This window comes from Hemitrygon akajei, chromosome 19 (genome assembly GCF_048418815.1).
Source record: "Hemitrygon akajei chromosome 19, sHemAka1.3, whole genome shotgun sequence".
Taxonomy (NCBI): Eukaryota; Metazoa; Chordata; class Chondrichthyes; order Myliobatiformes; family Dasyatidae; genus Hemitrygon; species Hemitrygon akajei.
In genome coordinates, this window is record NC_133142.1 from 21,321,996 (window position 1) to 21,349,683 (window position 27,688).

The 27,688-nt window shown below is 40.3% G+C and overlaps 1 protein-coding gene across 4 annotated transcripts in view; it reads left to right on the forward strand.

The window, feature by feature from the left end:
- Positions 1-27,289, forward strand: part of cacna2d3a (calcium channel, voltage-dependent, alpha 2/delta subunit 3a) — a 782,368-nt gene extending 755,079 nt beyond the window's left edge. For 3 of the 4 annotated variants that reach the window (XM_073072211.1, XM_073072212.1, XM_073072213.1), the window contains 3 exons: positions 15,545-15,654; positions 23,902-23,984; positions 26,291-27,288. In XM_073072211.1, coding sequence (XP_072928312.1) covers positions 15,545-15,654; positions 23,902-23,984; positions 26,291-26,383 — 286 coding nt within the window. In that variant the 3' untranslated portion in view covers positions 26,384-27,288. Of the gene's footprint in view, positions 1-15,544; positions 15,655-23,901; positions 23,985-26,290 lie in introns of all 4 variants that reach the window. The other variant, XM_073072214.1, reaches the window with a different exon arrangement.
- The last annotated feature ends 399 nt before the right edge of the window (positions 27,290-27,688 follow it).

The following is a 27,688-nucleotide window of genomic DNA, read 5'->3' on the forward strand; positions in this document are numbered from 1 at the left end:
TACCAATCTGTATGTCTCGATTGTGGGAGGAAACCCACATAGTCATGGGGATATTAAAAAGCCTTTTGGAATTCTGCGTACACCACACTAACTGTATTAAGCCTCATCTACCCTATTCATTGTCTTCCAAAAAAATTATTAAATTTGGTTTGCCCTTACCAAGTATGTATAGGTTTGTCTTAATTAATCCATTTATCTCAGGTTGACTATTAATCCTGTCCCAGATCAATATTTCTAAAAGCCCACTTATCATTAAACTTACCCAACACTATCAATATTGACATTTTTGAACAATGGAGTAGCATTTACCATTCTCCATTCATTAGCACCATTCCTGATCCGATGATAATATAAAGATTCCGATCAGTGCCCCATGAATTCCTCTTGTACTTCCCTCAGAATCCTAGGGTGCATCTCATCTGGGCCTAGTGGCTTACTGGCTTTGAATTCAAGCAACTTCTCTAGTGAATCCATACTATCATTTTTTAATGTATTCAATGTCTCAAGTCTCTCTTTCACTCTTATGTTGTTAGCGTCTTCTTCACTCATGAAGATAAATGCAAGTTATTCACTTAGCAACTCAACAAAGTCCTCTGCATCCAGGCACAAATACTCTCTTTTTTAATCCTCAGTAGGCTCTCACTCCTCCAAATACCACACTTTATGTGGCTATAGAACACTTCTTATCCCAAACTCACATACACCCTTTGTCTCTCTTACCAGTTTTCACTTATACTCCGATGATTTTGTAATCAGCCTGGTTCTCACTGGCATTCACAAACTGACAGTTGTCATGAGGAACTTTTATTTTCATTTATCTTTCTCTGTCTCCTGTGTCAGCCATAGATATCAGGACTTGTTAGTGCTTCCTCTGCTCCTTGCCTTGTTGTATACAGGCACACACTGCTTCATTATCTGAGTTGCAAATAGAACTAGTGCCTATTAATATAAATTAATATTTCCCTCTGATGGATTGTTGGTTAATGATTTACCATGTGAAGTTGATTAAGCTTGGGAATTATGCATTACAACTTTTTACTGCAATGTCCTTAGTTAAAATACGAGGCTATTACAACCACAATCAACTTCTTTTGTATTTGCTCGTTACTCTGGACTTTAATTAATCAGAATCAGGTTTAATACCATCGGCATAGGTCATGAACTTTGTAGCAGCAGTACAATGCAATACATGATAAATATAGAAAATAAAACTGAATTGCAGTAATTGTATATATGTACTATATCTTAAATAGTTAATTCAAAGTAAGTTGAGCAAAAACAGAATTTTTTAAAAAAGTATTAAGGTAGTGTTCATGGGTTCAATGGCCATTGAGAAACTGGATGGCAGAGAGGAAGAAGCTGTTCCTTAATCGCCGCGTGTGTACCTTTAGGCTTCTGTACCTCCTTCTTGATGGTCACAATGAAAAGAGTTCATGTCCTGGTTGGCGGGGATCCTTAATAATGGATGCCACCTTTCTGAGGCACCGCTCATTGAAGATGTCTTGGATACTATGGAGCTGGTACCCGTGATGGAGCTGACTAGTCTTACAACTTTCTGCAGCTTACTTCAATCGCGTGCTGTAGCCCTCCACCCCCTCACCAGACGATGATGCAGCCAGTGAGAATGCTCTCCGCAGTACATCCTTACAAGTTTTTGAGTGTTTTAGATGACAAACCAAATCTCCTCAAACTCCTAATGAAATATAGCCATTGTCCTGCCTTCTTTATAGCTGCATCGAGATGTTGCAACCAGGTAAGGTTCTCAGAGATATTGACACCCAGGAATTTGAAATTGCTTGCTCCCTCCACTTCTGATCCCTCTATGAGTATTGGTATGTGTTCCCTCATCTTACCCTTGATGAAGTCCATAATCGGCTCCTTGTCTTCCTGACGTTGAGTGCGAGGTTGTTGCTGTGTTACGAATGAGGAGCAACTCTGATGGGCAGAAGGGTACAGAATCGCCAATGCCCCCCCCCCCCCCCTTTTTGAGAATCACAAGATCGCTATTATTTCGGGTCTGATACCCAGGAAATGAGAGAGAGACAACGCCAGAATACACAAGGTAGAATGTCTCCTATTGACAAAGAGAGAGATTACTGCTATTGTCCCTTGAAGGAGGAATTGTGTATTGAGTACTGTACTATTCATTGAAACCCCTCAGGGGGCAGCCAGAGTGGTCTGGTTGAGGGATTGCATCATCCCAACCTGATTGACACCTGAGACCCCGTGAGTGAGGATAAAAGTAGGGTCTGGGGAACACCCCTCAGATGCACCAGGAGAGACGCTTCGAGACCGGTGGGGCCTTGTGTGTGTGTCCACCCTTGCCTGGGTCCTCCACGGAACGGTCTAGCTAAAGGACGGATACGGATCAAGATCGAAAAGGAAAGCCGGCAAGTTTCTCTCTCTCTCTCCCTCTCTCCAACAATTGCAACACAGTGATCAACAACGAATGCAGCCTGTATGAACTGAACTGAACTTTATATTTCCATCGGACAATACATTATCCCCTAGACAACAATAGAGCTTATTTCTTATTGATTATTATTATACCCGCACTTTTAGGTTTAGTATTGATGACGTATATTATCTGTATATTTGCATTGATATTATTTTTGTGTATTTTTACTAATAAATACTGTTAAAAATAGTATCATCAGACTTCAACAGCTACTCCTATCTTTGCTGGTAAGACACCCAGTTACGGGGTTCGTAACAGCTGTGACACCACTCCACTAGTTAGCATATCTCGATCCTGTACGCCCTCTCATCACCACCTGAGACTCTTCCAACAATGGCTGTTTCATCAGCAAACTTGTAGATGGCATTTGAGCTATGCCTAGCCACACAGTATTGGGTGTAGACAGAGTAGAGCAGTGGGCTAAGTACACATCCCTGTGATGCACCAGAGTTGATTGTCAGCAAGGTGGAGATGTTATTTCCACCTCAGTGACATCAAACTATTAATTTCCTCCTGATTCCCATTGATTTCAATTTTACTGGGCTTCATGATGCAGGATTCAATAGGCCGCTTCCTTGCTGTCAAGAGCAACTTGCTTCTGGAGAAGACTATACTGGAGCCATGGCTGTAATGAGGTCTGGAGATAATTGGTTACTGCAGAATCCAAACTGGGCATTGGTGAGAAAAACTGCTGCTGTGTTAATGTCGCCACTGGCATGGTACCACTAGAGGTGATATCATTCACTACTTTGATGATGTAGACTAATGGGATAGCATTGGCCGTATTGGATTTTTGAGTACATCTGGATGGTTTTCTACTTTGAGTACAGATGCCGCTAATGCTGATGTATCAAAATTGCTTAATTGGTTCCGGAGCGTAAGTCTTCAGCCCTGCAGCTGAGATGTTGCCAGTGTTTTAAGCCTTTTTTGTATCTATTCTATTCAGTTATATCAATGACATGCCGATATAAAGTTACAAATTGTGGAGGAATACTGTCATAGCTTATGAAATACAGTTTTGATCTCCTGGATTTGTTTCAAATCTATTCCACTGAGCGGTCAGGAGTCAATATGGAAGACTCCCATGCCAGTTCCTCCCGAATGAGTACGTCTCGCCTCTCGCGCTTCTGCCAGATTTATCCTGCGAAGTGGGCAAGGCACACTCGAGAAGGAAATAGCGCTCCTGGGATGTGGACTAAAAGGCATGGTTTTGTGATTATGACTACACAGGCTGTTTTGCTTGACTAGTTGTGCAACATTTCACAGAATTTAGGCACCTGGAAATAATTCTGGTGGACCTTGTAGAGTTAATGTATTTGGGTATATCTTTTTCATATCAGAATTCAATAAGTAACCAGAGGACCTTCCAAGAATATTCATATGATTTGTAACTGGTACAGCCGAATGCTAACTCCGCATTGGACGGTCCCAAGTCCAGCTGCAAAAGGAGGAGTGTGAACATGGGGCTGCCAACTCCATCCCATAAAAACCCAGTGCTACAGAAACGCCAGCAGGCGCTCCTAATACCTCATCCCTGGGAGAGGAGGTATCTTATAATGAGCTACACCCTGAAAGGCTGGAAGACTGGACCAGGACAGAGGACTGTGTGGAGCTGCTCTCAGTGACCCCATATCCCTGCAGGGGTGATGGGTTTAAGAAGAAGAAGACATCTGAGTGCTTGCTAGGACGTTTAAAAGGAATCACATTGCTTTGATTGGAAGTCATGTTAATATTCAGGCCAGCGAAGAATGGCAGATTTCCTGAACATTGCATAATATAGAGGATTACAAGTGTAATCCCCCATTCTGTTGCATTCATATCCTGGCTGAGCTCAATAATTAGTTTTCCAGTGGGGGAAGGGAAAATCTGTTCATGTTTCCACCTGGCAACCCCTTTTATACTTCCTGGCAACTAGTCAAGAACTACATTGGCAGAGACATGGGAGCAGAATTTCTACACAGCCTTGTTATTTCTGATACTGATGTTCTATTTGATTTCAGTGTGCTTTTTTTTTATTGAACTGGAGCATATTAAAGGAATCCCTTGACAGGATTACTACATTTGGGGAGAGGTTGTGAGAATATCTGGGTATATTATGCATGTGTCAGTCTTGGCTTAGTGTTTGTAATCTTCACTTTGAGTCAGTTGGGCATCGGTTCAAGCTCATTTCCAGATTCGAGCATAGAATTCAGACTGATGCTCCAATACTACGCTGAGCAAATTCTGCAATGGTGGAACTCACATTCTATGACATGATCACCCTTTTCTCCTCCCAGCTGACCCCACAGTATTTTTGAAGAAATAATACAAGAGTTTTCCCCGTTGTCAATAATTATCGACCAAACAACAACTGTAAGAAGAAGTTTATCAAAGTGTCAGTGTTCGTGCAATCTTGACAAGCGATAATTGATCTGACTTAGTTCCTAACAAAAGTTAATAGTCTTCACCACCACTTTAGGATCTCATTCAGTCTCATAAATGCAAGACTGTCTCCGTATTATTATCTGACAAAAGTCACAAAAGAATTTTAGCAGAAACTAATAAATTCTGCCCTTGGTAAAATTTTATATCCTTTAGAAACCTCCTGCCAAATTGACAGAAGTTCATGTGCAGTGAATATAATAATTTTGAACATAGATAGATAGATAGATACTTTATTCATCCCCATGGGGAAATTCAACTTTTTTTTCCAATGTCCCATACACTTGTTGTAGCAAAAACTAATAACATACAATACTTGACTCAGTAAAAAAAAATATGATATGCATCTAAATCACTATCTCAGACAGCATTAATAATAGCTTTTAAAAAGTTCTTAAGTCCTGGCGGTTAAATTGTAAAGCCTAATGGCATTGGGGAGTATTGACCTCTTCATCCTGTCAGAGGAGCATTGCATCGATAGTAACCTGTCGCTGAAACTGCTTCTCTGTCTCTGGATGGTGCTATGTAGAGGATGTTCAGAGTTTTCCATAATTGACCGTAGCCTACTCAGCGCCCTTCGCTCAGCTACCGATGTTAAACTCTCCAGTACTTTGCCCACGACAGAGCCCGCCTTCCTTACCAGCTTATTAAGACGTGAGGCGTCCCTCTTCTTAATGCTTCCTCCCCAACACGCCACCACAAAGAAGAGGGCGCTCTCCACAACTGACCTATAGAACATCTTCAGCATCTCACTGCAGACATTGAATGACGCCAACCTTCTAAGGAAGTACAGTCGACTCTGTGCCTTCCTGCACAAGGCATCTGTGTTGGCAGTCCAGTCTAGCTTCTCGTCTAACTGTACTCCCAGATACTTGTAGGTCTTAACCTGCTCCACACATTCTCCATTAATGATCACTGGCTCCATATGAGGCCTAGATCTCCTAAAGTCCACCACCATCTCCTTGGTCTTGGTGGTAGACGATAGAATAGTCCGATGTTGTTCTGAACTAATTAAATGTCCAACTAAATTCATCCTTTCTACCTACAAAATGTCCAAATTACCTACACAATGTATTCTGTGAATAAATTATTTAGTAAACTAAAACATTTTGCTAACTGGATCAAAACTTACTCTTTCAATGAATATTCGGTATATTGGATTCCATTAGAGGAGGGAAAAGGAAAAATGTACTGATTTATGATCTTTTGTGATCTCAGGACATCCCAAAGCCATTCAAATGATTTTTGAGTCTAGTCACTCTGTAATGTGTTGTTCCTCTTGACCAATGAAACAAGGGTATCTGCACTAGAGCAATTGTATACTTGGCCAGTTGGCTGCTAGTTCCTTTAAATACTCATTGCAATAATTCATTGAGATACAGTGTCATTATTATATTAAAACAAACATTTGGATCTTCTGCTTAATCCTGGCCGTTACATACATACTATATGTGCAGAAGTTCAAGGCTCCCAATCACAGGCAGAAATCCCAAGCATAAAATATTCTTAAGAAAACAGTGACCACTGTTGGACTTCATAGAGAGCATAAACTTTCCCAGGGTTTTAGGCTGGATGATCTGTCTGCTGAAAGTTCAGTCAATCCTTTTATTTTAATATGATGAAACGGATGCAAGGAGAAGCATATATGCAAAATAATTTCCTTCCATTCCCAATTTAGTTGAGTCGAATTGAATATATTTAAGTTCTTTGATTATTTGCCACTGTTTATTTATAACTCAAGACATTATGAAGATTATTTTTTACTTTTGATGTATTTTGAATATTTGTGAATATCAGAGACTGGTAAACCTAGGATATGGCTTAACCCAAAGGCAAAATATTACAATACAGGAAATCTGAAATGAAGAAGGATCTAGTGCTTTCCTGACATATATGACGACTGAACTCTTCTCAGGCTTCCAGCCAGATACAGGTATCAATTATAACCGGCATTTCGATGACCAACTCGGCTATCTTCTTTAGGGATGATGCCTGGGCATGTCTAATCCGGTGGTATTAAACAATGCTAGAAACAATGTAGAGAGCCAAGAATCAGGGATAATTTTTTTTTCCAGGCTGAGAACCTTTTATTAGGACTGGAAAAACTTAGCCTGCTGCCAGGCAAATACCGTAACCTGTCAATGTCAATAAGACAGAGGAGATTATTACTGACCATGCAGCAATCACATCCCTCTATACATTGGTGGCATAGCAGTGGAAACTATGAGCAATTTAAAATTTCTAGGAGTGCACATCTCACACAATCCCTCATGCCGCAGAACACTTCCTGCATGACCAAGAAAGCTTACCAATGCCTCTACTTTCTGAGGAGGCTGAAAGGAGGCCTTGGCGAGGTCCGGGTCCTAATGAGAGGTACAGGACGCTGTTTGGACAATCTCAATGACTGGATGGCAGGGGGTTGGGCAAGGTTGGATCACTTTGGGCGCCAAGCTGATTTGGAGATGCCGAGAACGGCCTCTCCAGCAGAGAAATCCAGACCTGAAGTGAAAATCACCGTGCAGGGCCAGGTCCTAGTGCAAGGTTTGGACAATTTAAACACCAGCCCAGATAGCCTGGGAGCTCCTCTCTCTGTGACACGGAGGCTGTGAGACTGGCCCTGGACTTTGCGGTGATTTGCCCTGCTAATATGAGCTAAATACCGAGGCTTTGGGCCTACTTTGGACTGCTCCACGGATTTGGATCTAAGGACTCAATTTGGTTCGGAATGCCGTTGGTGCTAATGGTCAAGATATATGTGAAAACATAACATATACCTTCCCCCTTATTTTAAAGATTTCTCCCACCTCCCAAACACAGACCGGCTGCTGAACTGGAGATACTACAGCACCCGTGTCCATCTGCATCCTCACTGTGGCTCCGGGCAGCCACGGGGTCATCCAAGAGCTGTGTTTGTGTCATGAAACAGATAAAGAATGCAAAGTTTTAACCACAGAGTGAGAGTCCTCACTATGCTCCATTTTCTTCACATGTTCCTTTTTGTTTCTCCATAAGCCATATTTCTTTATTACAGTGTTTTTGGTTGACAGTATCTTTTCACATTTATAGGTGTAGTCAGTGTGTCCCTTTTTGCCATAGCTTCAGCAATCTAAATCCTTACACCAGCATTCTTTTGCTGAATTCCTGTTTTGCCACAATGCCAACATTGATTGCCAATGGGTGTCTTATTCTTAAAGTCAGTGGAGACTTTATGAATTTGAGAAGATGCACTGAATAGTTGTGTTTCTTTAGCTTTTATCTCCATAGGTGTATGACTTTCAACAGCCTACTGCAATGTTAGTCTGTCATCTGTAAGGAAATGTTTCTGAATTGCTTTACTACGCAGATCACATACAAGTCTATCATGTAACGTGTCATTCAGTGACTACCTAAAATCACAATGTTTGGACAATTGCTTCAGCACTGCCACAAACTGTGCACTGTAGCATACAGGAAGGCTTTATAATGGGTTATCAAAACTTCTCAATGCATCACTGGCACCAGCCTACCCACCATCAAGGACATGTATACGGAAAGTTGCCGGAAAAAGGCCAGAAACATCATGAAGGACCCCACCCACCCTGTTCATGGGCTGTTTGTCTCACTCCCATCAGGAAGGAGGCTACATACAGTAGCATCCACGCCAGGACTACCAGACTCAAAAACAGTTTCTCTCCCCAACCAGTAAGGCTGATTAACCTTCCACTAACCTACCGCACCACACCCACCACCATCACTTCTGTATCATTTCCTGTCAGAGTCACCTTATGTACAGACTTGAGTGCATCATACACTGGGGTGCTCTCTTCAGTTACCTGATGAGGTAACCATAGCCTTTGGCCAGGGGCAGGTGTGTTCTGGTGGTTCCCAACCCGTTGGCAGGTCAGCAGTGGTGGCTAAGTCACAGCCTATCTGTTCCCGACTTCCACCTCAAATCCTCTCAGTTGCTCCATATCCAGCAAGAGGCTCCTGTGCCTGGCATCACTTTATGGACGTAATTAAGTATACATATAAGCTATCTTATGTATTTATATTTATTGTGTTTTTATCATTATGCTCTTTCTTTTGTTCTGTTTTTTGTGCTGCGTTGGATCCAGAGTAACAATTATTTCATTCTCCTTTTCACTTGTGTACTGAAAGTGACATTAAACATTCCTGAATCTTGAAAATAAGTTATAAGTTGCAAACATGAGAAAAACTGCACATGCGGAAAATCCGAGCAACAAAATGCTGGAGGAGCTCAGCAGGCCAGACAGCATCTGTGGAAAAGAGTAGACGGTCGACATTTTGGGTTGAGACCCTTCATCGGGACTGGGAAGAAAGGGGAGAAGTTGCAAAGATGTTTTGATTTTACTTCAGCCATAGGGCCACCTTATTCTTCTTTTCCGTTCCCAGGACGACTGTGCTCTCCAGGCCGAAATTCAACAGAGTCAAGTGAGGATGTAGATTTGATGCTAAGGCATGGTGGGGGCTGGAGAGTGAGAGGCTTAGAGGGAAGAGGAGGGGGATTTGCTTATAGGAATTGGAGTCAGATAATTTATAGAAGGCTTAGTTATGTAAGCAAAATTTCCATTACATCTACAATAACACTCTTTTCCCATGAAATCTTCCAGAATGAAACAAAAGTAAACTTAAATCAGGATGCAGTGATGTCAGTGGGGTAGAAATTTGTTCTCAGTCACATGCACTAAACATGACAAGGACAGCATCTGCCTGGTGCATTGGGTTGTGAGATCAGGTTACTCCAGTAGATTCTGCTTACATTTCTTATTTTCAATTTAAATGTGTGGGAAGGCAGAAACTGAAGAACAGGGGGGAGAATTCAGCATTGCCCTCAGATTAAGCCATGCAATCATAGCACAAAATAGGCCATTCAGCCCATTGAGTTTGCACTGGCTCTCTACCAGAGCCACCATGCACTGGCCCCTTTTCAATGACTTTGCAACATTTCCTTCGCCACTTGAAGGCAACAATGCAACCTGATTTCACCATTTTTGCAGGTAGTACATTCTAGAGTTAAACTACACCTACATAAAAATTATTTTTCGCATGCACTCTTAAATTTTTTTTCTGTGACTTCTTGCCCTTGACCTTTCCAGCAGCAGGAACAATTTCCCACTACCTACTCCATCCAGATTCTTTGACATTTTATACTTCTATTAGATCTCCCAATTTTCTTTTCAGTCCCAGTCTTTCCAATTTGTCCTTCTAACTGCAGTCCCACATGCCAGCATCCACTTTTATGAACTTCCTCCATATCATCTCCAATGCCGTCAAACCTTTTCCAAAACTTCATACGAGGAAGTGACCAGATAAATTCACAGTATGCATGCTGGCTGAAGCCAAGCCAATGTTTAGTATAGTTTTTGTATGACTGCTGCTTCTATATGCTATGTCCCCATTGATAAAGCTCAGAAAGATGTGATTCATGTAAAGGCATGCTACATACATTTAACAACTATCAAGAAAAATGTAAAATTTTGTTTTTTTAATTTTCCTACAAATAAGCAAGGACATAATATGTACTTATATGCAATTTTGATAAATGAAAATTGTCACATGAGATCCAGGTATTGGAAGGGTTGAAATCTGATATACTCATAAGCTTTTTATACTTGAAACAGAGCTATTTTATTGGAGTGAATGGGAATATTATACTGTAATTCTACACTTGAATTTGTTACATTTCACTGTAGGCTATTTCCATTTCCTAAGGTTAAATGCCAGAATGTATCTTCTTTCAATTTTCAATAGCTTTGATTCATGAATCTACAGTAGTAGAATTCAACAGGAAAAAATCTGAAGATTTATTGCTTGGGCTATTGAGATTGAAATTGTCTAATTTCTGGGTTTGACATTATTATACCTGTTCAACACTTAACCCTGTAGGGTGTCTATGCATGGTAAATATTGGTGTTAATATTAGTCCTTGCTGTAGCCCCATAAGATATGAAACATTGGCCACAATTTTGTGGGACAGTGCCAGCAATTCCATGTTCCATCAGGTTACTTATTTCTGCATACTCACATGTGAATACAGGAGTCCCAAACTTGTTAGCAGCTGTTTGCTAACCTTCCCAGTCTGTGCTCCAACGTTGAACTCTCCAAGTTGCTATTGATTCCCAGACTTACACTGGGGAATTTGTTTGAAAAGGCTGTCCCAGTTTGGATCTGGCCTAGGAACAGAGCCTCCAGTAAATGAATTGTAGACGAGTGGCTATGACAGACTAGAATCATAGACTCATAGAAAAATACAGCAGAGAAACAGGCCTTTTGGCCCATCTAATCCATGCCAAAATAGTAATCTGTCTAGTCCCTTTGACGTGCACCTGGGCTATAGCCTTCCGTTCATATACTATCCAAATTTATCTTAAATGTTGACACTGAAGCTGCATCCGCCAGTTCCACTGGCAGCTCGTTCCACACCCTCACCACCCTCTGAGTGAAGAAGTTCCCTAAGTAATGTTTACTATGGTAAACATAACCTAATTTACATTTTCTGGAATAAATCGTGTGTGCTTATATATTTTGGTGAATTTGAAGATGGAGAGGGCATTGGTAGAAAGGTATAATGGATGGTATTCCAGGACTACACTGTATATCTATGGTCTCAACTTAGAATGATTTACAAAATGACTTGGTTAAACTCTATGAAGATACGATTGCTGAATTTTCTCGTGGTGCAAAGTTACAGTGAAACTGTAATAATCTGACGCACTCTGGACTTCGATTGTGCCCAACCGGCAATTGTTTGGAATAAGTACTATTGTATACCAACATACATTCAGTCCATTATACTACACAGTAGTGTAATACATTTTTACAGTTATCTAGGTGAGTTGAAAGGGAAAGGGAACATGGAAAATAAAAGCCAATAAATTGAAAGTGAGGTATGAAAATGAGGCCCGGGGGAATTTTTAAAAGGATTTTGGGGAAAGTGCTCCACTGGGCTTCAAGGAAATACAGGGAATAGAGCCCCAGTGTGTTTCAAGTGAGCAGGGAATGGGATTGCCAGTGAACCTGATTTGGAATCATTGGGATTTTTAAATAATGGAATAGCAGCTCATTGAGATTTCATTGCAGTAAGATAGTAAGTTTTGAAAAGACATAGAAGTTATGAAAGGATATCAAAGGTTAAGTAAATGGATAAAGATCTAGCAAATGGAACATAATATGGGAGAATGTCAATTTTTCCTCTTAGGTAAGAAAAATAAAGTACATTATGGGAGAATCTTGAACTGAAGGTAACTGTTTAAAACTCCAGCATCAGCCACTTAAAACAGGAATGAGGTGATCATCTTGTTTATCTCTCAGGAGAGCTGCGAGTCTTTGATATCATCTTCCTCAAAGGGAGGTGATAACAGAATCAGAATATCTTTAAGGCAGAGATAAAGAACTACTTGATAAAGAAGGAGATGAAAAAGTTCTTCAGGTAGATGGGAATGAGAAATTGAGATTACTGTCAGATTAGCCATGATTTTACTAAAGGGTGGAGCAGTTCTGAGAAGCCGAATGGTCTACTCCTCCTTCAAAGCAATACACGCAAAATGCTGGAGGCACTCAGCAGGACAGGAAGCATCTATGGAAATGAGTAAACAGTTGGTTTTTCAGGCCGAAACACTTCATCAGGACTGGAAAGGAAGGGGAGAAATCAGAGTAAGAAGGTGGGGGTAGGGGAGGAAGAGGTGATAGGTGAAAATGGGAGGGGGAGAGAGGGTGAAGTAAAGAACTGGGACGTTGATTGGTGAAAGAGATAAAGGGTTGGAGAAGGGGGAATCAGACAGGAGAGGACAGAAGGTCGCGGAAGAAAGAGATGGGGGAGGAGCACCAGAGGGAGATGATGGGCAGGTAAGGAGATAAGCTAAGGGAGGGAAACAAGACTGGGGAATGGTAAAGAAGAGGTGGGAGGAGGGCAATTGCCAGAAATTAATAAATTGATGTTGATGCCCTCAGGTTGCAGGCTACCCAGACAAGTATAAAGTGTTGCTCTCCCGAGCTGAGTGTGGCCTCATCATGACAATAGAGGAGGCCGTGGACTGACATGGGCCGAATGGTTGAATTGGGAATGGGAAGTAGAATTGATATGGGTGGCCACCAGGGGATGCTGCTTTTTGTAGGATCCTCTTCCAAATTCATATAGATAATTGTTCTTAAACGATTCAGGTATTCATTTTCACTGTTCTTCATTTTAAAAAATGAAATAGTTAAGAAACGGTTTAATTGCTTGATAGGTGTTTAATATTTTTCAATGTCAGAGACCTGGGCCGAGCCTTTTCTGGCATTTACATGCAGAAGGCGCTGTGTGTGCGTGTAGTCCCTTGTCATTGACTTTGCAGGAAATTGACTCCAGAGGATCAGCTACTATGCATAAGGATTTACCACGTAGATTAACTGCAATTGCAGGAGCCTTGCCACTGGCAGGAATTTCTGAGCCATTGGATTAGTCCCTTGCAAATATGACATCTGCAATATTGTGGTTCATACAAATTATGTTACAAATTGTGAATCACTAGGGCAGTTAATTCTTCATAGCTGAGAGAGAACAAACAAAAAGCCATTAACTCAAGGTAATGAAATCCTGAAAGAATTGTCATTGTACAAGAAAAGAGGGGAAGTCTGTAAAGAAAGGCTTACACTTTGTTACAGTACATTAATGGAGTTCTTTATGTGGATAAGTCTTTCAGTAATGTTGAAAAGATGGAATGCTATCAGTTTTGTGTGTGTTGCGATCAGTTTAATAGTTTCTGGCGTTTCAATGTAATATTCATTCTCTTGTTCAAATTCTTTGTCTGATTCTTGTAGGTAAGTATAAGTAGATTACTTTGTTTCTGAAATGCCTTAGAATGTCTACTATCTTTATTCAGAATACTCTGCTTTTAAATGCTAAACCTGTAGGACAAGAAAGTAATTGTGAGACATTATTTAATACCTGTGGCTGATTTGCCAAGAAAATGCCTATTTTCTGATTGTTTTCGAACAATAAGTGAACTGTGGAGTACTCGGTGAAATGACATCAATGAGGAAACAGTTATTTTTAATAAAACCTGTGCGGAGCGTAGGGAAGAATGGTAACAAATGCTAAGAAAAAGCATATTTATAGATGGTTGGGTTTCATGGAATAATTATGGCCTATTGCATCCACGTCGAATCCTCGTGGAGCTGTCCAAGCAGACCTACTTCTCTGTTTTATCCCTGTACTCCTGGAAATTAATTTCTTTCAAAAGCATATCCCATTCCCTTTGGAAAATATTTTCACAAGCTTTACAACAACTGAAATTTAGACTCTAACCACTTTTGAGTAAAAAAATGTTTTCCCTCACAGTTCCCCAGTATCTTTTGCCTATCTCATTGAATTTGGGCCTTCGTCTCCTTGAACCATCAGCAAATGGGAACAATTTGTCTGTATTTCCTAAAAAGAGCAGATGATATAAATCTGAAATAAAAACAGAAAATGGTGGAAATATTCACCAGTTCAGATAGCATTTGTGAAGAGAAATGTTAATGTTTCAGATCAATGACCAACAACCTGGAAACATTTAGAAAATAGGCGTGTTTAAACTTGCAGAGAAAGATGATTGACGGGCACAAGAAAGAAAATAATTATGGTAGATGGCTGTTACTCTGTCTCAAGGAAGTGTAAATAGAGGAAAGACAAAAAAGGGGAAAACAAGCTCATTTCCCACCCACCTGCAAAACAAATCCCCCCCCCACTATTCACCACTCTGACCTTTTACCTCTTCTCACCTACCTATTACATCTCCCTGGGTCCCCTTCACTTTCTCTTTCTCCTATGGTCCACTCTCCTTTCCTATCACATTCCTTCTTCTCCAGCCCTTAACCTTTCCCACCTGGCTTCACCTATCACCTTCCAGCTAGCCTCCTTCCCCCTCCCCCCTCCACCTTTTTATCCCGGCATCTTCCCCCTTCCTTAGTCCTGAAGAAAACTTCAATTATCTATTCACATCCATAGACGTTGCCTGATCTGCTGAGTTTCTCCAGCATTTTGTGAGCGTTGCTTATGAAAAAAAGCTGCCAGAAATGGGTAACAGACCTCCGGCAGTTGCTGGTAGTCTGAAAAAAAGAGAATGCTGGGATAGCTCACGAGGTCAGTCAGCCTCTGCAGACAGAGGGAAAATCAGAACTGGCCAAAGACTGAATAGCTAAAAACTGCATTTGTTAGAAACCATAAATCATTTCCCTCAACTTACCCTCCATAAATCCAGCAAGATCTTGATTGCCTCAAGCAAGTACCCAGCCGCCCCCCCCCCCCAGTTTTAACTCAAAAGCTGACATCTCTCATTCATTATGGTGTGTTCTGCACCTTCAATGGAATGGTCAATCCTTCCTTAAGTCTGGTGAACTTGAAGCTCTGCTTCTCTCCTGCCAAAGGTTCAACATAAGCACTTTATTTCTTATTCTACAGCTTTATTTATAATACCCAGATCAAAATATGCATTACCAGCAAATGGGGATTGGAAAGTCTGTTGACCTTTTCCATCCTATGGCAGAGTTGAGATCTCCACATAAAAATTCTCTGCATGTATGACTAATCTTTATTTTAGCTTCCTATTGGAATTACGTATAACGATGAATGTTTAAGGAGATGATACACTTTTGATTATGAACTCATGCCTGATTAATGCATTTTTTTTTTTGCTTTTGATGTAGGTCGTTTGTGATCCAGCAGATTCCAAGCAGCAACCTCTTTATGGTAGTTGTAGATGCCAGTTGTGAATGCAGTATTGGGCCAATTACAATGGACCCCATAGAAATAATATATATCCTTTAACAGTCAAAGCATTTTGTGAGTTATTAAAAATTCTTGATATTGGGAATGCAAGTTTGTGGACAAGCCAAAAGTAATAAAGCAGATGTATGATAAAAACACCTCAGAATAATATATGTGTCTGTGGGCCTTGCATATGTAACTTGGCAGCAGACAGGTCTGTTACTTAGTTGTTTTGGAAGACACCCAAGCAGGTGTCCTCTACTTATTTCACGTCAGTTTATTCTCTTTCATTTATATTTATTTTGATTGAGTAATTATTTTCCCCTATTTGGACACTGTTCGTTTGTGTCCTTGTTTCAAGAATTTCAAAATTGCTCTGGAGCAGATTTCCATGTTTCTCTGCCCAGGGCTATTGGATCACCTGGCTGAATACAAAGAAATTGTGTAGAAAGAACTGGTAGCGGCCACCCAAGACTTTCCAGCATGAGCCTTGAAGTCCTGCTTCACTACATTTCTGGCAGCAGAGCTCAGGCCCCGAGATCTCCGACCAGCAGCACTGGAATCTAATAAACTGTACAAGTAATAAAGTGCAAATGCAGAGGCATCTCAGCCAGTGCTATAACTCAAATGATCAAGGGATTTTAATGTTGGCAAATCATCTGAATCTTGATAATGAAGCCAAAAAAGTTCATGACTGATGTATTTTTGAAGACTTAAACAATTGGGCCTGGATTTTGTGGTCATTGCGGGCAGGAAAGCAGATTTCTTGTGAGTACAGTTTTATCACAAATGCAGTTTCAGCCTCTTGCACTATTGATACACCATAGCAGGCACACTTTCACCTACCTGTCACATTGAAACATTTAAAAAAATTTTAGCATAGAAGGAGGTCATTTGCCCGTTATGTCCATGTCAACTAAAAGGAATTGTTCTCAGTCTATAGACTTGTAGGACGGTCCTCACAAAACTCCTCTTTTGAGATTTGCTACCTTCAGTTAATGAATTACAGGATCCAACTCAAATGTTTTCTTTCCTCAATATCCCGCTGCTCTTTTTGATAATGAACTTAATCTAAATCTACTCTTCTGTTCACTCTATCTCGGCCTCTCATAATCTTGTACCCTTTTACTGAGCCCCTTTTGCTCCAAACGAAAACAACTGAAGCCCAATCAGTTTTTCTTCTTAACCTATACTCCTTCAGCTCTGGCGCGGTCATTGTAAGTTTCCTTTGCACCCTCTCAGGTGCTTTCATGCCCCACTATTCCCACCCCCAGCAAAGAAAAGGTGTTGGCTAATAACCTTGAAGAATGTTGCTCACATAGATCTAATTATCTCATCATATGGACGTAGCCTTACTCAATGTTGTTTGCTATTGAGCATCATTTCATTAGGACTCCTGGCATCAAGCCACCACGTTACTATTAAGTTGAATGAAAAGCCAACCACATTCGTGAGTTCTCACAAATTTAAACCAGGAAACTGGAAGTACAAGTTACAGTGAAATAAGTTTTTGCTAAATAATAATTGGAACACAGATACATTTAAAAGATACTGAAACGTAAATAAATATTCCAAAATGTATAAATCTATTACTTTAAAATGATGCAACAATTAGTGTTCGGGACCAGGGCATTTGCTAAGCAGTAGCTTGGGAGGAGGTTGGATCACTGAAGCCAAGCTTGGGAATTTTGCATGAAACCATCCATTTGTGGAAATCCTGAAGCAGCCGGCAAACTCAGAGAGTAATGATGGTTTGCCTCGGTAATTTTCTCATCATTACAACCACAAGTAAGTGGATAATAATAGTAGAATCTATGCCGACCCTCCAATCGTAATACGTTCCTGTACACTGAGCTATCCTCAACATCTCCATATGCTTCAGGAGTGCATCAAGGGACATTTTTAGTCAGTTCAGTTCTGGACAATACTGGATATTGCCTTTGCCACAATTGTGAGGATTATTTTGCATTTTTCAATGTTTATAAGAAAAGGAACAAGAGAAGATTTTGACATGTTTGAATTTAGAAAATATTTTGAAGCAGCCTATTTATGAACAAATTCAGTAGCCATAAATAAAAAAGGTTGCTATATGAATGAAGTCCCAGGAGCAGGCCATGAAGGACAACTTGCTACTCCTCTGCCTCTACCACTCCATCCATATATTCTGAAATCCACAAATGACTATCTATGGTCCATTGAGATGCAGAATTCACATGTCAGTCTTAAATATTCACCCCTTCATCCCAATTATGAGAAAATCTGCAGATGCAACACACACAAAGTGCTGGAGGAACTCAGCAGGTCAGGCAGCATGTGTGGAAAAGAGTAAACGGTCCGCGTCTCAGGCCGAGTCCCGTATCAGGAGTCCTGTAGAAGGGTCTTGGCCCGAAACATCGACTGTTTACTCCTTCATTCCAATGTTGCACACCATTTGCAAGCAGGGCCAGAGCGATGAACATAAACTTTTATAAGGGACACTAATGCCAGAACACAGAAGTCCCCTCAGAAAACCATGATGCAGTCATTCTGACTGTGCTTGGACCTTTTGTGAAATGCAGTGGTGGGACACCATCCTGCTATGGTTTCCCAGTAGTTAGGCCGGGAAACTCACCTGCTGAATCTGTGCTAGGTTAGGCCTGATGTGTTTTTAACTATTTGATTAACTTCTATGATAGGAATGGCTCTGAGCAAGAGACATGAGTTTGAAATTCAAACTGAAAATGTTAGAAACAGGTCAGGCACCACACGGGGAAAGAGAAAAAAAAGAGAAAATGATAATGTTGAATCACTTCAAACAGTATGTTTATTTTTTGTCAGTTCCAATGCTTGTGCACATTTAATACATTCACAAATCTTTGAAGCTTTTTAATAATACTGAGAGCCATTAAGTACGGAGATGTGTCCTAGCTGGTCATCAAAGCATTGCAATGGGAAATAACTTGTTTTAAAAACAAATTAAGTGGCAGTAGAGTGATGAGTGTGACTGGGCAGTATGGCTTTATCTGTCAGCAACTCCCAACAAGCCCCACCCAGAATCAGCTATGTTGCACCAAAATAGACTCCCCCTCTCTAAACTCCAGTGAGCATAGGCCAATATTCCACTCCTCTCTACCCAGTTCTTCCTACACTCACCCTAGCTCCTATCACCCTGTTTCTTTCCCCTCCTCCACACCCTCCATCTGCCCACTCCTCCCATTGTTCCCATCCCCAGTTTCCTCACTCGATTCCACACTCCACCTTCCACTCCTATTAGGTTGCAGCCATTTTTTATCACCTCTACCTACCACCTCTCTGCTTCTATTGCCTCCTTCACCTCTCCCCTCTTCCGTCTACCTATCACCATCTGCGTCCACCTCACTTGCCAGCTCCTGTTCCATCCTTCCTCTTCACCATATTATACCAACCACCTCCCCTCTGCCTTCCAATCTAGATAAAATATCTCCACCCAAAGCTTCGCCTGTTCATTTCCCTCCATTGGTGCTGCCCGAGCTGCCAAGTTCCTGCAGCATCTCATGCTTTGATTCTATCCCAGTATCGGCAGTCTTGTGTGCTATTACAATCTGTGCTCATGTGTCAAATCCCTCATCCCCAATGTAAATCTAGTGAGCCAGCACAACTTTAACTCCCAGCCAAGTTTATCTTTCTTTCAGTGTAAAGAAGAAAACCATGCAGTTTTCACCAAATAAGGTTTTACCAGACAAACTAAACATGTATTCTAAGCCACTGTAACAAAAGGACAGGGGGGGGGGGGTTGGGCTATCATTTGTCTTTCTAATTCTTTGCTGGATCTACATGCTTATCCTTTTTGTGTCTCATGAACCATACACCAAGGTAAGTCTGAACATGAATATTTACTGCTTTCTCACCATTTAAAATACAGCCTCATGCTTTCAATTCTTCTTGTCAAAGTGAACTCACATTTCCCCCTCATTATTCCCTACCTGCCACCTTCTTCATCTTCCTGTCCACTCACTGCAGTCCATTGCAGGTTCTTGGTTTCCTCCTCAGAGTTCATGTTCTCACTCAGGTTTGTACTATCGTCAGCGTTGGATATGCTACACCCAATCTTCAACCAAGCTTTTAATATGTATTACAGATATATTATGGATGTATTATGGATAGGCAACAGCAGTACTGATCATTATGGCATCTCACCAACCAATATGTAAACTTTGTTCTTTCATCAAGTCTCTATCCACACGTAATATGTTACTGCCAGCACTATAAGACAGTATTTTATATACAAATTAATTGACTTCTGAAAATTCATTCATGCCACATCATCTAACATCTTTATATCTATCCAGCTGCTTACATTTTAGCACACCCTTTCAAATTTGGTGATCATAATTTTTGCTTAGAACTATATTGACTATACTTTAACCATTATTGGGATCAGTAACGCAGCAGCTATCTAGGAGGCATCTTCCTCCTAGATTTCAATACTCCCGGATAGAGATGATCTATTAGTTCTCAGGGTATGATAGTCAAGCACACAGTTCATTCTGAAAATTCCACTGAATTCAATCATCGGGCATTTGGACTCAGGCTGCAGTATACGAAAAGGGCTGGAGACTGACAGTGACCAGATTCAAGTTCTGCATTTATTCTCTGTCACTTTATGTGCCAAGAGTTAACAGGAAAACCACATGCCTTGCTGTGGGATCATTTCAGATTGTTAATGTTCATCTCTGGGAATAGAGCAAACAAGAAGGCTGGATCAAGGATGAACTGTTCCTTTCGGTTCCAGAAAGATATTCATGAGTCAGTGAATTTTTACAATAAATTATAAGCTTCATGTCTGCATTTGTATTGGTACTATGTATTTATCTCCAGACTTTTGATTAACTTAAAGAGTACGAGTTAAAGTAAGTCAGGATTTAAAATATTCATCCCGAAAGCTTTTAAGTACAACATCTTACTCTGGCCATTAGACACCATCTTAGGTCTTAGACAATGGCTTTGAAACCTCTGCCACTCTTTTACTGTGTGAAGGAATCCCAGACCTCCTCTTTGGCAATCACTTTAAATCTTTTCCCCTGGTTTCTGACCACTGTCAAGGAAAATAGGCCCATCCTATCAATTTATTTGGTTCCTCATAATCGTATACACATCAGTGACACCTCCACTCAATATCCCAGTTCTAAAGAAAAGACCGTTGGCTATCCATTTATTTCTCATAGGTAAAAATCCACAGCTCATATTTTATGTTTAGTTCTGGGATAACATGCCTGTTTTTATATTCCATTCTTGAGCAAATTTAATTTTGCTTTATGTTATATTATATTGTATTACATTATTGAAACACAGAAACAGCACAATACAGGCCCTTCAGCCCACAAAGCTGTGCCGAACATGTCCTTACCTTAGAAATTACCTAGGGTTACCCATGGCCCACTATTGTTCTAAGCTCCATGTACCTGTCCAGGAGTCTCTTAAAAGACCCTATTGCATCCGCCTCCACCACTGTCACCGGCAGCCCATTTCACACACTCACCACTCTCTGCGTTTCTTTAAAAAAAACTTACCCCTGACATCTCCTCTGTACCTACTTCCAAGCACCTTAAAACTGTGCCCTCTTGTGCTAACCATTTCAGCCCTGGGAGAAAGCCTCTGACTATCCACATGATCAATGCCTCTCATCATCTTATACACCTCTATCAGGTCACCTCTCATCCTCTGTCGCTCCAAGGAAAAACGCTGAGTTCACTCGACCTATTCTCATAAGGCATGCTCCCCAATCCAGACAACATCCTTGTTAATCTCCTCTGCACCCGTTCTATGATTTCCACATCCATCCTGTAGTGAGGTGACCAGAACTGAGCACAGTACTCCAAGTGGGATCTCACCAGGGTCCTATATAGCTGCAATATTACCTCTCAGCTCCTAAACTCAATCCGACGATTGATGAAGGCCAATGCACCATATGCTTTCTTAACCACAGAGTCAACCTGCGCAGCAGCTTTGAGTGTCTTATGGACTCGGACCCCAAGATCCCTCTGATCCTCCACACTGCCAAGAGTCTTACCATTAATACTATATTCTGTCATCATATTTGACCTACCAAAATGATTTATTACATTTATCTGGGTTGAACTCCATCTGCCATTTCTCAGCCCAGTTTTGCATCCTATCAATGTCCCGCTGTAAACTCTAACAGCACTCCACACTATCCACAACACCCCCAACCTTTGTGTCATCAGCAAATTTACTAACCCATCTTTCCACTTCCTCATCCAGGTCATTTATTAAAATCACAAAGAGTAAGGGTCCCAGAACAGATCCCTGAGGTACATCACTGGTGACCCACCTCCATGCAGAATATGACTCGTCTACAACTACTCTTTGCCTTCTGTGGGCAAGCTAGTTCTGAATCCACAAAGCAATGTTCCCTTGGATCCCATGCCTCCTTACTTTCTCAATAAGCCTTGCATGGGGTACCTTGTCAAATGCTTTGCTGAAATCCATATACACTACATCTACGGCTCTACCTTCATCAATGTGTTTAGTCACGTGCTCAAAAAATTCAATCAGGCTCGTAAGGCACGACCTACCCTTGACAAAGCCATGCTGACTATTCCTAATCTTATTATGCCTCTCCAAATGTTCATAATTCCTGCCTTTCAGGATCTTCTCCATCAACTTACCAACCACTGAAGTAAGACTCACTGGTCTATAATTTCCTGGGCTATCTCTTCTCCCTTTCTCGAATAATGGAACAACATCTGCAACCCTCCAATCCTCCATTACCTCTCCTGTCCCCATTGATGATGCAAAGATCATCGCCAGAGGCTCAGCAATCTCCTCCCTCACCTCCCACAGTAGACTGGGGTATATCTCGTCCGGTCCTGGTGACTTATCCAACTACATGCTTTCCAAAAGCTCCAGCACATCCTCTTTCTTAATATCTACATGCTCATGCTTTTCAGTCTGCTGTAAGTTATCCCTACAATTGCTGAGATCCTTTTCCGTAGTGTATACTGAAGCAAAGTACTCATTATGTACCTCTGCTATCTCCTCCAGTTCCATACACACTTTTCCATCATCACACTTGATTCTCTCACGTCTTATCCTGTTGCTCTTCACATACTTGTAGAATGCCTTGGGGATTTTCCTTAATCCTGTCTGCCAAGGCCTTTTCATGGCCCCTTCTGGCTTTCCTAATTTCTTTCTTAAACTCCTTCCTCTAGCCTTATAATATTCCAGATCTCTATCACCTAGTTTTTTGAACCTTTCGTAAGCTCTTCTTTTCTTATTGACTAGACTTACAACAGCCTTTGTAAACCACAGTTCCTGTACACTATCATCCTTTCCCTGTCTCATTGGAATGTACCTATGCAGAACTCCATGGAAATATCCCCTGAACATTTGCCACATTTCTTCCATACATTTCCCTGAGAACATCTGTTCCCAATTTACATTTCCAAGTTCTTGCCTGATAACCTGATATTTCCGCTTACTCCAGTTAAACACTTTCCTAATTTTTCTGTTCCTATCCCTCCCAAATACTATGGTAAAGGAGATAGAATTGTGATCACTATCTCCAAAATGCTGTCCCACTGAGAGATCTTACACCTGACCAGGTTCATTTCCCAATACCAGATAAAAATTATATAACAATAGGGAAGATTTCTCACATGCCTTTTTGGCCAGTCCTATGTGTTTTGGTACCTTCAAGGATTTAAGCCAAGATCCTTCCATTTTTCTATACTTTTTCATATCTTACTACTTATTAGATATTCCCGTGTCTTGTTTTGCCATCTCAATGACTTATCTCATATTTTTTGGACTGTAATACGCTCTACATCCCATCTCAGTCTATTGAGATTTTCCAGCCATCTGCAGATTTTACCTCTCCAACATTCCCAGTCATTTATTAAATCCCCTGTAAGCTCCTTGGACATGGTATCTGCACTTAAGTCTAAAACATTGATATATATCATGAGACACACGGGACCTGGCACTGAACCCTGAAGAACAACACAGCAAAAATCCTGGTGGACACTAAATCAAATGTTGACAATTATCTTCTGCTTTATGCCACCGACCCAAATTTGGTTTCTGTTTGGCATTGTCCCATAATTGTGTGGGTTTTCACCCTTTGTCAGGTTGGCCGGGAGGAATCGTATCTAAATCGTCTTGAACCTAAATTTGAGACCTAACATGATTTTCCAATCAGTTTAGTTGCCTCGCAGTCAGAAACAAGCACTAAAATACAGTAATTTAAAAATATATATATATATTCATAACTGACGTCTGTCTGTGTATGAAATCTTATCCCTTAACTGCAGTGAACATAATGAATCCATGAAATGTGAGAATCTCAGATCTCAGAAAATAAGAAGACGTCCGGACTCCTGTCATCCTTTCCATGCCGAAGTAAGCAAATATATTTGAAACAGATCACTGAAATGACATCACATAATTGTTAACCTGTTGTTCTATATAGGAATTGTGTTTTCTTCCAATGGAAGTTAAAAACATATAACTAACCACTTGCTTAACACATTCAAAATGATTAACCATACAGCTAATTACATTGGGACAGTGAATTGAGCTTATGTAATTAAATTGATACATTATTGTCACATGTACTGAGGTATAGTAAATAAAACTTCGCATGCCATCCATACAAATCACTTCATTACAATGGTACTGCGCAGTAGTACAAGGGGAAACAGGTACAAAGAAAATTGACAAGTGCAAGGTCAAAACGAGGTTGATTGTGAGATCAAAGATCTGTCTTTTTGCTCAATGGGACTATTCAATCGTCTTGCCACAGCGAGGTAGAAGCTGTCCTTAAACGTAATGTATGTAATTTCAGACTTTTGTATCTTCTGCCCGGTGGGAAGGGGGAGAAGAGAAGAGAGAATGTTAGATAGCAATGATAGCTTCCACTCGTTCCTATTCACCTATCAGAAAGGTGTTCTCTTCAAGTAGAGATCTGAATGGGCAGGAAGCAGCACACTTTTGAATGGAGTAAAAATTAAATATGCTTTGATTTGTGAACTCACAACAGAGTTGAATATGCTGAGAATTCAAAGTAGCTGATGAATGAATGTAGCAAAAATATTTTCTACAGTCTCTATTTCCAACTAAATCGTAATCGTTCAATTTTTAAAATGTTTCAGCAGAAACTATTCAACCATGTTTGCCAAGTACATAGCACAGAGTAACAAGAGGAAAGCCTCTGAATTACTGAAGAGGTTACTTCAGCACAACGTTTTACAGTACCAGTGACCCGGGTTCAATCCCGCCGCTGTTTGCAAGGAGTTTGTACGCCCTCCCCGTGATTAAGTGGGTTTCCTCTGGGTGTTCCAAAGGAAACCCAAAGTCCGAAGTCACACCAGTTAGTAGGTTAATAGGTCATTGTAAATTGTCCCATGATTAAGCTAGGGTTAAGTCGGGGGGCTGCTGGGCTGCATAGCTCAAAGGGCTGGATGGGCCAATTCTGTGCTGTACCTCAATAAATACATACATTAAGTGTGACCTTTGATGTCCTGTAAAGATTCTTACTGCCCTCTTTGAACTAAATGAAGAGACAGTAAAACTAAATGTAACTGTTTTTCTTCTGATTGAAATCATTAGATAGTAGTTCAATATCTGATTCTATCAAGATAAAGTTTATATCTAAAGGTTGTAATAATGCATTGAACTAGATTTGGGTCACCACAGGACAAACATCATCTTACATTATAGGGGACCTTTAATGTGGTTAAATATTCTGTAGCACTTTACAGGAACTGCAATTGGAAAGTTTTTAGAATAAGTAGCTAACAGATTGGGAAGTAGCAAACAGATTGACTAACACGAGAAGGCATAGTTTTTAAGGTCATTGGAAGTAAGGTCATTAGGGGGATGTCAGAGATAAGTTCTTCACACAAAGAGTGGTGGGTGCGTGGAATGTACTGCCAGCGATGGTGGTAGAGGTGGATACAATAGGGTATTTTAAGAGACTCTTAGATAGGTACATGGAGCTTAGAAAAATAGAGGGCTATGCGGTAGGGAAACTCTAGTCAGGTTCTCGAGTAGGTTACATGGTCGGCACAACATTGTGGGCTGAATGGCCTGTAATGTGCTGAAGATTTCTATGTTCTATGTTCTAAAAGGATTAATCTTGTGCAATGTCTTAAAGGTGGGGGAAATGAGATGAGGGGTGCTGGCCAATAACTCAAGCAGAGAGATATGTACAGTACAAGTAGGAAAATTCAGGCATCATATGTGGGAGGTTGAAGATACTGTAGTGAAGAGAGGGGCCGTTGCATCAATCTAAACTTAAAAAAAGAAAAAATCTGGAGTTGGGATTGTAGGGCAACAGAAACCTATTGAGAAAAAGGGCAAGTAATTTGGTATATTAGTGGAGACAATTAATGTCAGTGGGAACAGGTATGATTGGTGATATAAAATAAAGTTTATAGATAGTGGAAGATGTTAGAGCAACAAAGAGAGCCATGGAGAAATTGGGCATGGAGGTGGCAGAGCAGACAAGCTGAGCAGTTGGACATACGTGGTGCTTCTGACAGGAAATCAGGGGACCCAGCTCAAGTTCCAATAGGATCACTAGTCTTCACATTAGTAACATCATTAATATTCACAAACGAGTGAGAGTAGCCAATCCTTATCTGTCCCTTTATTATTATGTTTACTTATCCTGTTATAGACATAACAATTTTCATCATTTTTAGGAGAATGCCAGAGAATGTGGAGGTGTACTGGGTTTAGGATCTTGCCGTGCAATGCTGCTGCTGCCTCTCATCCTTACGTTATCTCAGAGGTGACAGAGACTCTTGTGTCAGTGTTGGCCTGATGAATCATAAACTGAATGACACAGTTTAAAGGAAATGTCAAGCAGTGGAGAACCTCTTCTACATTATACAAAACATTTGGAATGGAAAGTATTGGTGGAATCATACTGAAGATAAATGTCAGCACAGAAGTAGGCAAAAAGATGTGCATCTTATGCAGAACATATACAGGTATTGTCATTATGGTAACCATAATCTGTGAGCCTAAAAAAAATCACTTTGCAGGCATCATTGGTGATTGATTGTTTTGAGCCTTGCCTTATCCTTAAAGAAATTGGACATGTTTGTGTACATTTTTAAATAAATTATCTTTTGAAAACTGCAGGTTCAATGTAGCATGGAGTACCTTTTCTTGTGTCAGTTGTTAACTCTATATTTCATGGTTGTATTGATTTTTTTTCTGCATATCACTTGTATATGACTTTACTATAAAGGAAACGTTGTTTCTGTGCAAAAAAAAACTGTTTACAGTGCTAAAATATGTTCGATTAGTTGCTAGAGTCCTGATAGAAATAGATATGGAATGCAAAATCACCTCTTCAGCAGTCTGTTAAAAGCAAAAATGAATTAACTAATTATTGCATCAACCTATGTTTCAATAGAAATGTTTATTTGTCAAACTAGCAACTTGTTGCTTTATTGAAGGTCTACATTTCCATAATCCAAAACCTAGGAATATTGTAGCAAGGGTAATTCTTAGTTAATTTTAAAAAGTGTTCATCGCAGCTTTCCAAATATGCACGTTTTGTATGATATGCCCAGTAATGCTAAATATTATAAGAGAGGAATATTGGAGAAATGTATGAAAATGCATAGAATATTTGATCATTCACGTAATTCTGAATAAAGAGAAATATTGTAATGCTATTGTTTTTTTTTATTTTAGTGCAGAACACTTGGATTTTTATGAGGGATAATTAAAAGCATTTGCTAATGGAACCTTTAAATAGTATATACTCTGAATTTCTCTATTCACTTATCGCACCTTCTTTACACGGTGACTATTGTCCAATGGTCGATTAATGACAGACCTAAGTTTTCTTTCTTGTATATAAATTCTTACCAGTGCTGTACTGATTTGTTTAATTAATATAGTGATAGATGTAATTTTAAGGTCATGTATTCATTCCATAGAAATGCAATTTGCTGTGACATATAGCTTTAATGAATTAGTTGTTTGAGTGGAGCAGAACTGCTGTTAGTATTTTCTAAAAATATTTGAAAATACACAGTACATCTAAGTACCCAGTAATTATTAAACTGAAGAGGAATTTGAGT